The 12807-nt window shown below is 36.8% G+C and overlaps 1 protein-coding gene across 1 annotated transcript in view; it reads right to left on the bottom strand.

Annotated features, from left to right (window-relative positions):
• The window catches only part of LOC140332747 (oxysterol-binding protein 2-like), a gene marked incomplete at its 5' end in the record, with an annotated part of 41598 nt that extends 31050 nt beyond the window's left edge, over positions 1-10548 (bottom strand). Inside the window, 3 exons of the mRNA XM_072413944.1 lie at positions 248-314; positions 3128-3245; positions 10302-10548. Coding sequence (XP_072270045.1) covers positions 248-314; positions 3128-3245; positions 10302-10548 — 432 coding nt within the window. The remainder of the gene's footprint in view (positions 1-247; positions 315-3127; positions 3246-10301) is intronic.
• Positions 10549-12807: the final 2259 nt, after the last annotated feature.

Raw genomic sequence — 12807 nt, 5'->3', positions numbered from 1 at the left:
GAATTTAAGAAATGAATTCCAGATTTTCTGGATCACCCGGCTTCACTGATGAAAGTGTATCCTCTCCAGCCTTGGAGAGGCCGTATGAGTGTAAACATACACAACTCTGGTACAGCAGCCACCTGACCTGCGGTGTTCAGCCAACACAGTGAAGTAGTGAAAACCACTTTTGATACTTTAGGATCATGTGTAACAGCATATTTGGTTTTAGCCTTTGGGTTTAAATATACTGAAATGATAAACTTACATTATCTTCAAGGTTCCATTCTTCTGGGTGGCCTCCACTCGCACTGCTGAGATTGCTTCCAGAACGTCTTTAAATAAAAAAGAAAAACTACTTTAGAGTATCAGGTAGGTAATAAAACAAAGTATCAGAGATTCTGAGCAACAAAGTGAGGCTACGTACACAGGTCAGATGATTCTCGTCTGATAATCGCTGATAATCAGGGCTAGTATCGGACAAGAATCTGGCGTGTGTACGGCGCTCATCCGAAGTTGTTCATGGAACCGTCCTCATGGATCCACGAATGACCACTATGTAAGTGAAGGAAAGAGAGCGCAGTGGGGTCCTGCTCCGTCGTTCTCCCCCCTCCCCTCTCTATAGAGCAGAATGGCGTTGTATGTACAGCGCCCGTTCATGCATTTTTCAGTCTTTTGTCATTGGAAAAGATCCTATTTTCCCTCCAGTCTGCAAAACAGAATAAAAGACCTAATTCCACCCTAGCACATGAAACCATACTAAAAGATAATAATAGAACTGTGTCTTTCTGCACTAGAATAATTTTCATCTTCTGAAAAATTTGCTGTGACATAAGGCAAGTAAACCGCTTTTCTCTTTCGACATTTGCTTTGTCGTTTTAGGCTTTGTATAGATATTTATTCTTGAGCAGGAAAGATCATTTGGAGACTGAGTACAGCTACTCAGAATGGAAGAGGTATTCAGGACAAAAGAGGTACATGCCTGTGCCCTAAGAAGTTAAAAGAATCTATAGCTAAAACAACTGCCAAAAATAACAAGATAAAAATACTGCATTAAAAAATAAAATAAAAACCAATATTTGCTGCAATATTTACTATGAATGTACATTTTCTGATCTTGTTTTGCCACTAGATGTCTACAGCCTGATCGCCAGTATCATTCAACCCACATCCTTATAGTCCAGATTGTCCTGAATCCACCCTTGGGTGTGAATGAGCAGTGAAAGGAGAAGCAGGACACCGATTAGCTCATCTCTGTGCCATCCCATTTACCCCACCTATGCCTATTATAATTGCCGCTTGTGAGCACAGGAACTAATTGGGGTTTTGTGCAGCTTTTTTCTTTCATGCTGTACAGGGACTACAAAAGATTGATACCAGGTCGAAGTCAGAAACAGTCACGGTTTAAATGTACAAATAAACTCACTGACTTATTAATGAGTACAGAGCTGCAACTAATTGTTTATTTTTTATATGCCTAGACTTCAGCTTTTAGATAAGCACTGTCTATATCTAAAATAGCCCCATATGTACCCTATTTTGCTATGTGTACATCATGCTGTCAATCAGCCTTATTAATAAAGGTAGTTGGCACAGACATGTTTAAGGCGTCAGGGAGAACTCTAAATTCTAGCTCATCTGTTTTAGCAGGGAGGGAAAGTTAATGTGATTTATCTATATTTAGTCATTTCAGCACTTCCCCATTAAAAATGATATCCATATTTTAATTAGTTCCTCTAGTCAGCCAGAGGAGAAAAAATGACCCTTAAAAATAAATACTTTTATAGTTGATGCTGATTGAGCTGATTAAGCTCTTTTCCGACACCTTATTTGTTACAGGGCTGCATGTGCCATGATATAGACTCATGATCCCTGGTTTATACATAGCTGTGGGGAATTCTGGGAGTGTGGCATGTCAATGTCAAGCGTCTCCAGGCATTTTGACAGAAAGCTAGCTATGCCAGCAGGCAGTGGCAGTCTAGAAGGTCTCTGGCTAGCTATTTTAAGCTGTGCAATAAATATCCCCCTTTCCCAATGCACTAATGTAGCACACGCAAGAATAAAATAACAGCACCGTGGCAGCCAGAATCCCCTAATATGTGTGAATGCAGTCAGATCATCTACTAGAAGGTTTAAGCAGTAACACCTTTTACCATCAAAGTAAGATCTGCACTGAAGAATGCTAAGAAGTGCAAATCTATTCAAAGATGTTTCTTTATTGTAAGCCATTCTTCATTCTCAGCAGACTGAGAGATTGCCCTTAGTCCATTTTATAGTTAAAAAAAAGCTAATGACATCATTATGACATTGGTAAAGCCCCCCCACTACGTTTTGGTACAACAGGTAGGGTGCACTGTGGTAGAAATCTGATTTGTCCAGTTACTCTTTAAGGGGATCATACAAAATGAGCTAATCCAACCTAATGATATGTATCAGAGAATAAAAAAGGAAGGAGAGAGAAGAGTTTTTTTTGGCAAATACAGTATATTTATTCCACTGTTAACGAACTAGATGTAGTTCACCTAACTAACCCATTGAAAATGGGAAACGTATCACAAGAGTTCTTAGGAATATCATAAAAAAGACTAAATTATTTTATATACTAGACAGAAATCACTGGCCACAAGGTTAGTCAGCGGAAAACCCACAGCAAGTGGGGGTCACAAATTTTGTGGGGATACACAGGAGGAATCTTGAAATGTGATGCATTTTGCCATATTGTTTTTTTCAGGGGAGAAGAAGGCAGACAGTAAATGATGTATGCAATGGTTAATAAAATTCATTGAAGAAGGAAGGGTTTTGGAAGGTCAGGAGTGTACCACATTGTTGAGGAACAGAGTTTCTGGCAGGTAGCGGCTAAGGGTTTACATTTATCCATGATCATGGATAGTAGCATACAAACCTAGGGAGCAACCACTACTAGGGATAATATTATTATTATGATATTTTATGTATCAGAGAAAACATATACAAATATTCAGAATGCTGCACACCACAGCAACCAACCTACATATTTTACCAATTTTTGGGTTACTTTACTTTGTACTATTTGAAAAGTGACTAAACGTTTATGTGATAAACTACGTGAGTATTTTGAAACATGCATATTGATTATTTTTCCTACTTCTTAGAGCTTGGTAAAGTTTACCTGTGCTGTTTGGGGTCAGTTGTTACTGTAATAAAGGCTGGTGCGTCCTCCATGGCATCAAAGTACTCCGTCTCCTCATCTTCATCACTGGCTTCCCCTTTTACTGCTTGAGCATTCCCTAAAATTAATTATACATAAAAAATAAATTAGTATCTATAGAAAGTGCAGTGAGCAGGTTTTGGGTTAGGTTAGCTGAGGGAGTCTGGTAAGGGCATGTGAATGAGATGTGTAAATGTAACACTTGCAGGTATTTATTTCCCCCTAAAATCATTCCTATTATAGAACAGTGCACAAAGAGCCTCCAGGTTCCCATATTGAATTGAATATTTTGACAATATTTTGATAGGTCATCTCCTTTACTGGTAGATTTACACAACCACACCTTGATCATCAAGCAATGAGCTGTGCATTCAGGTATTCATACTCTTAAGGCAAATGACCACTCTCAGGCACGTTATGTTATTTCTTCCACACAAAAACAAATCTATATTTCTGGTCTACGAGGTACCAAAGGCACAAATTTGTTTTCCTAAAAGGAGAATGCAATGAAACTATAAAAATAAAATACATACAGTTAGTATAGTTTATCATCTCACGTGTTGTTTTTTAATCCAGGCATTAAAGTATTGCACCAGTCTACCTCACTCCCCCCTAATGATTCAGAATGAATTATACTTACCTGTCCATAATGCAGAGGGCAATTCGCATAATGCAGGAGGGAGAATGAGCGAGTGGCATCCAGCTGCGCTTTCTCCTCTTCACTTGCATTACAATTCATCTTTCGTAGATCTGCCAGGTCAGATCCATGAACGACGTCGGACAACCACTGTACATACATCAGATTCTCATCAGATATCAGCCTTAAAACTTTCGGATGAAAATCATCTGATGTGTGTACGTAGCCTTACTTAACATACCTCTCCTGGACACTTTCAAAAAGTATGGTCCCCAAGTATTCATTATTTATTGGTACAGTAAAGAGTGGCAAGTAAGAATGATCATGGACACCCTGCCCTATCACTTTTACTTTATCTTTGTTCTGTTCTGGATTTTCCTTGTGGGGTTTGCTTTTACTACTTAGAAGATTTACTTTCTGTAAATCAGACACACTTAGATAACTATGACAACAGCCTCCTATTATATAGCTGTTACTCCAAATGTTCTGTGCATATGAAACTCAAGGTGTGAATCACATTCAAAGTAAAATGCTGTATGCCTCAATTCTTCCTCGATTTCGGAAATCAAAAGAAATTACTAAACAGAAAACTGCTAATATAAGCACTTTTTTATTGTGAAGGGTGAGTCATACCAAAATTGAAAATGCAACCCTATGTAGAATCTGGGGACATGGGCCAATCCCTGTAATTGTATATGTCTTAAATTAAATATCCAAAAGGGATAGTAGGATCCTCTAGTAATAGCCCTGGCAGGTGCAATCACGAGCACAGATATCTCTGTTCTACAACCCATGAGACACACCAGATACTGTTGTGCAATTTAACACTGTGGCATCTATCAGAAACTGGGATATCAACATTGGTTGGACTGATGTTTTAACTTTCTGGGATACCAAGAACTACAAGGGATTTATCAAGCAGTCCTTATGCACACAATGAGCACTGGCCTATAACAAAAGAGAATGTGTATGGTATGGCCTGAAATATCTGGGGTGTACTTTTGATAGTCGCCTCTATAAGTTTTAAACAAAAGTTCTGCAAATAATTATTTGTATATTGTCTGCAATATAGAACAAAATAATAAATAGAATAATGCAGATACAAAGCATTTTTAGGAATCACCACCAATTTAAGTGGACAAAAAAAATTATGTTTACAGGGCCCAACATGTTTTTATTAATCAGATATGTGTAAAAAAACAACCAAAACCAGGAGCCTTGTGGTGACACTCTTCCTCAAAATGCTTTTGCTGGCTATGCCTGACATTGGTATAAAGCTCTGGTTCTATATTTTGTTCTACATTAGGTGAGAGATGTAGACACATTTGTTTTTAGATATTAGTCTGGAAATCAGCTGTTCTTGAATTGAAAGAAGTGAAGTGAAAGAAGGCAGTAAAAATGTTAGGGTTTATATAAATTATTTGTTTAAATACTGTTAAGACCCAGTCTTGCCTTTAGCAGCTTTTCTTGACCCTTCGCAAAACAGTTAAGTGCATATTTTTAACTAAATCACCTCTGTAGGATGTATTAAACCAGCTCCTGCAGCTCAAGTTATAAATCTGATGCTTATAAGAATCAAACGTTTTCATTATCATATACTTTTACAACAAAAATACTGGATGCAGATTATCCCTTTGTATTGGGTAAACAGCTTTTATAGTAGAAGATTGTAGTGGGTTTTGGTATTATGGTCATGCCAGTGTAGACAGACAACTATCCTACAGCTTGTTGCTTTCAGTTGCTTTGCAAATGCATTGATTCACAGATCCTTCAACTATAGCAGTCAGTGAAGCATATTTAATATTTATACACAGATTGTTATTATTAGTAAATAAATTTGTATTCTACTTTATAGTAAAACATAATATTAAACTGTGGTAATAAACAGCTCGAGTCTAGACCAGAGAGTGTTGTGTTACTGTTTGTCTTCTGCAGAAATATTAACCCTTCCGCAAGGCATTTCTACACAAGTCTCTCAATTGACACAGATGGCTAGTTTCAGTCCCATCAGACAATATTTTGATGAACTGTTGCAGCATATCAATAATCAGACATAGATACAATACACAATAAAATCCTCAATACATATTTTAATATATTTCTGATATAGAGCTACCAAGTTTCCATATAAAGAAAGACCAAGCAGTGATCACTTTAAATTCAATGTTCAAAGTAAGAACAATGAATGAAATGACATTAACTCAAAATCAAATTCGGCTGCATACTGAATACACGCACAGTAAACTCACCCATTATCAGCTGCCAAACTCAGAAACTCAGCATCGCAGTTACAAATATGATTCGTGCCAGCAGATAATCCAGGAAGAATTAAAAACCATGTCAGCTGGAAAGCTCAGACCCACAAAAATCAGCCACAGCTTCCTAGTAAAAGGCAACTTTACCCAGTGGTTTAGGAAGCAGAGTACAGCAGGTCAATTTTAGTTCTGGTTTCTGAGTTTAAAAATAATATCAGCAGCTATTTTTGCAACTTGCGTCCATTCAAAAATAGTTAGGCATTTTGGTGCTGAGTAACTGCTACAATGTAAATCTTAAAGTACCCCCTGTATTTTTATATATGTGCTAGGCTGCCACTTACATACTTATGTGGCTGAACATTGATGTGTTTGGTAAAAATCGATTTTAGTAACAACAGTAAAGTTTGGATATAAACTTGTTTTCTGCATGCTAGTCTGTGTAGCACAGACTTATAGGGACACTTTTTTTCTAACCTCAGATCTATGCCCTAATAAACACAGCCACCCCTGTTTAAATACCATAGACTCCACTTACATTACAATCTCACTGTACAATATTTATTATATTTGCCAAAATCCAATGGCTAAAAGATACAAGAGATCCCAGTGATAAATTAGCTTATTACTGGGGCAAATACACATGAAATAACCTGCATAATATTAAAAACTTGGGACATGTGTCAAGATCAGAATGTCATCTGAATTTGATATCATTGAATTGCGAACAAGCAAACCAAATTTGGACACAATATTAGGCACTTTCTATGCTAGCAGAGTGCTAGTTACATTTGATATCAATTTAAATAAATTGCCTTCAAATAAGGTGGCCTTTTTGAGATTACAATGGGATTGAATTTTTTACATGGTATAAAGGAAATATTGTTTGTGGGATTCTGAAATTGGAAACGTTGAGGCAGCCTTACCGGTGAAATATTACAATGGGATTGAATTTTTTACATGGTATAAAGGAAATATTGTTTGTGGGATTCAGAAATATAAAGTACTACACATGGATTTCATGTTTTAGTTCCTGTTTTATTACAAATTTATAGCTCTTTTACCCTTTTTTTGATGTCAGCAGATTTAGAATTTTGTTCTTGTGAGTGAGGATTAGTTAGGTTTTCTGAGAAAAAGATTATCTCCTATATAGGAATGAACTATAGTGTCATACCTCATAGAAAATAAAATATTAAAAAAAAAATAATGTACCATATGCAACATCTTTCTTGTTTATTGCTGGTGAAAAGAAGTATGAAATAAACACAGGAGTATGCCTCAATTACTATTAAATATAAATATATTGCTCCTCTGGTAGAAGAAAAAAGTATTTTTTTATGCCGGTGACTGCTTGTGCTATGTTATCTGCATTTTGCAGAGCTATCTAGAAACATCTGTATTGAAAAATCTCACTGAGAAAAAGACAAATGTCTTTACACCTTTTTTTTCTATTCATTTACAATGTTTTATCAGTCAACTGGTACTACCCTTGCACTGTAAGGGTAAATGCCTGTTCACGTCTAAGGGAACATGAGAGGCACTTTTACTTGCTTTATAGATGGTTCCCAAAAGGCTCTTTTTCTGCATGACTAGTCACGTGCAGTTTTCTCTTTGAATCGCCCTGGGCTGCAAACACTGCCATCACCTTGTACAATGAAAGGCCAAGTAGCCCTGCATAGCAAATAAGGATGTCAGGGATCTGGCCCTTTTATTGCCCACGTATTGTCAAGAGCAGTTAAACAGAAGAGGTGCAATGTAAGTAAAGTACTTCTTATGTCCCCCCTAGATCTTACCAAGTGATAGACAAATGAAGTGCAGGCTAGCCCCACTGAAAAGGTTTTTTTTCCCGGAGTTCAGCTGAAAATTTTGTGATCAACTAACTTAAAATCTATTCTAAAGTTAAGATTAATATATATTAAATTTGAAAGTTCAGTACTTTTCAAGCAGCATGTCACTCTCCAGCTGTCACTTTAGCACAACCAAAGTAATATTTTAGAGTTGCATGTTTTTTTTTTAATTTTATTCAAGTAAAAAAGATATTGTGATTTTAAGATGTAGGCAGGGATGAATTGTTTTCATAGGAGCCTGTCGGCTCACAACATTTGGAGTCTAAAGGAACCTCTGTCTGTTTTCCTAGTCCTTATCTAGTTTAGAATATGATGATTTGGAGCAAACAACTTTCTATAAAACTATTATTACTGCTTATGTTGGGAAAAATGTATGGCCTATATTGATACTGGGGAAAGCCCACTCTTTATCTGCGTCACCTGTAGATACATTAATACTGTGTATTGTATTGGTGAATTCAGCCCCAGATACAGGTATATGAAGTGTTCATTTTCCTCTCTTTTCCTATGAAAACTATTATACACTCCTGATAAAACTTAGGGTTCACAAACAACTTTATAGCCAAGATCTGACACTTTATTTAGCTTAATGAAGAGCTGTATAAAGTTTACAGCATTTCTTTATACAGGTACAATTTATTGGTGTGCAAAATCAGAAGCAGCTGATAGGTAGCTTGTCTCAAAACGTAAATCACTTAACTTATCAGTATGTGTCTCTTTTTTGCTGATTAGAGAGACAGTGGCCCTGTTTCTTTATTATGATATTAACAAAATGTACAGTGTGCGTGTAAATATATATATATATATATATATATATAAACTATTTCTTGCTTTTATGTTGCAGTTTCATGTGCTGTACTGGTTTTCAATTTTCTCCAGACTCAGCCATGAAAGTTCTCTGTCAATGATGACTTTTGACACGCATTAACTTTCAGTTGCTGATAAGAACTGACAGAATAAGTAGGAATAGCATTGGCTTCACTTTGTTCTGGTGACAGCCTGAGTCATAACACACATTGTCAGCGTACAGAATGTCAGCACCAACCGGCAGACAATCCGAAGAGTTTTGGGGAACCTGCAGTCCAGTGAAGAATGTTCTTGTGTTCCGATCCATATATTTATATACAAACATTTGCTGTAATGTTCTAAAAAAAAGGGTACACTTCAATATGGTTTTATTATGCCTTTCAGTTGTATTAGTTCGGTTACAGATATAAAGCTTTTTATACATTGTTTTTACATAAAGTCACCATCATCACCTAAGAATATTACTTTGGGACTTTTGGAATATATTTACATTTTTTTCTGGATGTTTCAAATTTTGTACCATTAGCTGCTACAGAGTATGGTGTGTAGGTTTTGTTACCATATTTCAGGTCCTTTAGGAATTTTTGCATAAATATTCTGGAGTGTATTTAAATTACTTATCTCCATCTATCTGCTACTTTTCTTAGCTACTTTTCCTATGAAAAGTACTATGAACATGAATGTTTGTGGTCCAGAGGTTCTCAGCACTTTTTTAAAAAGTGAACTTTGTTATCCCTGTTGATGTTCACATGCACCTTTACACGATAATACAATCTGGTATGACAATGTAACAAAGTACCACAAAACTGTGCTAGCCTACAATGTTGGAAAGGTGTCCTTTACCTTCCTAATAAGACACAAATTGCAAAAACAAAAAGGAATAAATGACAGCAGGTTGAACCCTCTACACTATCCAAAGTATATGGAAGTAGATTACATAAATTATAGTAGAGCAGTGTAGTTGACAAAGTGTAAAGAACAACGTATGAAGCAGTGGGAAGTATTGCCAATTACCAATGGCATCAATTTCTGAGTGTATATACCTGTTTTTGCGCCCCACAAGATATATATCCCTCCTGCTATAGATGCTTCACCTAGTCTGTCAGCACTTTTCTTTTTCCTTATGTACAAACAATGGCACAAACCAGCCATACTAAATAAGAGGTCAAAAACCTGTAAGAAGATCCAGGAAAGCTCTGGAGGGGATCACAGATCCAGGTAAGTTGCCAAAATGTTCAAATATGCTGTTCACACTTCCACATTATAGCAAAAAGTTCCGTAATTCCCCAAGAGTTTTATTTTCTCTGTCTGGTTTAGTTTTGCTTTTGCCAGTATTGATTCTCCATGCACATAAAATAAATATATACTGTAAATACTACAGCACTGTTGTTTTTTGGAGGTCTTTCACAATGAAGCTTTTATAATACAGAATTTATTGAGCAATGTTAAAACAAACAGATGCCAACGGTAACTGAACACAATTCATGCTACTGCTGACAGATCAGCATAAGATGATTTACATTTGCTAGTTAGAGGAAGAACACTGCTTTTGGCCTTACAGAATAAATGGATCAGCAAAAAGAACTATTTACCTTTCTCAGAGCTGAGGATTCCTGTAGTGTTGGAGGGCTGGCCAGATGCTCCTCGACAGGCTCTTTCCAAGCTGTTGTGTTGCTTTGCTAGTTGCTCAATAGTCTCTTCCAGGTGAACCCTTTGTTCACGCTCATACTGTAAAGCACGGTGCCATTTGCGACTGTGGGTTTCTGCTAACTCCAAAAAGTCGCGACATGCCTGTAAGAGAATGAAACCCTCAAGGCTTAATCTTTGTGCCTGGGCAAGACATTAATTAAATGGTCATAGAAAATCATTATATTCAAATATTTCAGTAGCATATAATAAAAACGAAGTGGATCTCTTGCCAAGAGTAGGGGCTGATTCCCTTGCACAGATTGCAGAATGTTTATTTTTTATATTCCTTACCCTTTTAATATTCCAGCATGATTACCTACTCCTCAATCCAGCACTAGTGGTCCATTTCTGGCAGAAGAACACTCTGTTCTGCCTATTTGCTGTGAGGCCAGCCTGCTGCCCAAGTGGTCAGGTCATCAGGCTGAGTTCTTAACTATTTATGATTATGCAGCACTGATACAATAAATTTGGCACCACCCTGCCATAAAATATTCCAACCACCCTGCCACCAATAGAGTTAGAAAAGGAAGTGCTAACTCTTAACATCCATGCAGTAGCATAGTGCGGCACACTACAAAGATCTTAAAAGGGTTTTAAACAGAGAACAATACTGCATTTATACCCATTCATTTAAATCACATTATTCATACTGAAACTCACGTTTACTTTTTTTTCGACCAATACTGTAAGTTCTCCCAACTTTTTCCAGCAGCAGAGTTAATTCGACAGCTTTCCCCCCATATGAAAAAGGCCGTGGCACATAATTTCATTTACAACTGGAAACACCGTGATTGGACTAGCAGTTACTGCTGCTTTTTTCATGTGGCCAAAACTCAGGAAGCTAATACTGATCTGTTAGTTAATTTATACATTTTAATTAAGCCAGCAATGTAGCTGCAGCAGATGCGAATTAGTGCCAAACATACTATACAGTGTCACCTGAGTGACGGCTCCGATTTTGGTGTGGCTGTTGATATCATATCCAAGATGGCAATGTATAGAATCACCTTCAAGGCTTTTGTATGTTTACACAAGGGAGGTACAGGTAAATAACACCTGTAAGATACAATAAATGCAAATATCTTAGTTGTTGAAATAAATGGTCCAGCAATAGGGGCTCTTTAAATAGAGTGTATTGTTTTCTTGTCTTGTTTATACCCAAAGGAACATGAGAACCCTTTGCTACTTACTATATGTTATGTGGACTGTAAACAGCAGCAACAACAGCAGTGTCTACGAAATGCACTTCAAATAATCCTAAAATAAACATGAACACAAAAGCCATGGTTCTTGACAACATACAAAGTAATCTGTATTTTCCAGCAGACACAATGGGCACAAGGGAAAAATTCAGGTAATGAGTGTCTTTTCTTTTTATTTTTTCTTCTTTACACTAAATAATACATGCAGATGTGATCAATTAAAAAATACACTTCTAGAATTCCTATAGATGCTCATATAACATTCATATGACATTATAGAAGGAAGTGATGGAAAGATGCTGAAAATAGATGTTGGCAGTCAAGGCTGGACAAGCTGATTACTGGCACAGTGGTTTCTTACAACGCAATGATATATATATACATAAAGATCTAAAAAACAAAACACGATTGGAAAGTCTCAACTGAAATCCACTTTATCATATAACTGTTATAACTGTTTCCTAGCTGAAACAAACCTGGAAAAGGACAAAGCACATTGACATTAGAGAGCAATAGCTCTTAGATCAGGTAAAACTGCACAGCAGGGCACACAGATTTACTTCTCCCTGAATTTCTAATCAAGTAATTTGCACCTGTACAATGTTCCAGATTATCCTCTATGTGAGGACAATCATTTGTAGTTTGAACCGTTCCTGGTGAAGCCACCACTTACCTGTATTTGATGGTTTTGGACACTTACTTAGCCAATGGCCATGGTGAGAGAGGAAGCCACTGTAAGACTGTTGTTGCACTTGTGCTGTTTCCAATTCAATTCCCCTTTGTAAATGCATTAGCTATTTTTATTAACTGGTCCTTAGATGCAGTGGCTGAATTGGTATTTTTTTCAGGAAGTACAAAAACAGACTGGCGTCACTAAGTTCCCAGGGTAAATCCTGGCCAAACCCAGTTGTTCCCTATATCCCAAGAACATATGAATATATAGATAAGTTTTCTCCTAAAACTAGGACTTTAAACTAAGACAAATAGGTAAAGAATATTAGATTGTGAGCTCCTCTGGGAGACATTAGATGACTATGGTAAAATTCTGGTGATAGGTCCACACTATATAAATACGTAATGGTCCCAGTAGTTCAGTCTGAGTGGTTACAATTCAGAGACAAATGGCTCTAATTTAAAACAAGGGATCTGACATTCCCTCAAACATCCCTTGGTGGGGATCAATTACTGCCATTGAAACACATGAGCC

The sequence above is a fragment of the Pyxicephalus adspersus genome, chromosome 6, assembly GCF_032062135.1.
Source record: "Pyxicephalus adspersus chromosome 6, UCB_Pads_2.0, whole genome shotgun sequence".
Lineage (NCBI taxonomy): Eukaryota > Metazoa > Chordata > Amphibia > Anura > Pyxicephalidae > Pyxicephalus > Pyxicephalus adspersus.
This window is presented reverse-complemented; position numbering and strand designations above follow the sequence as displayed.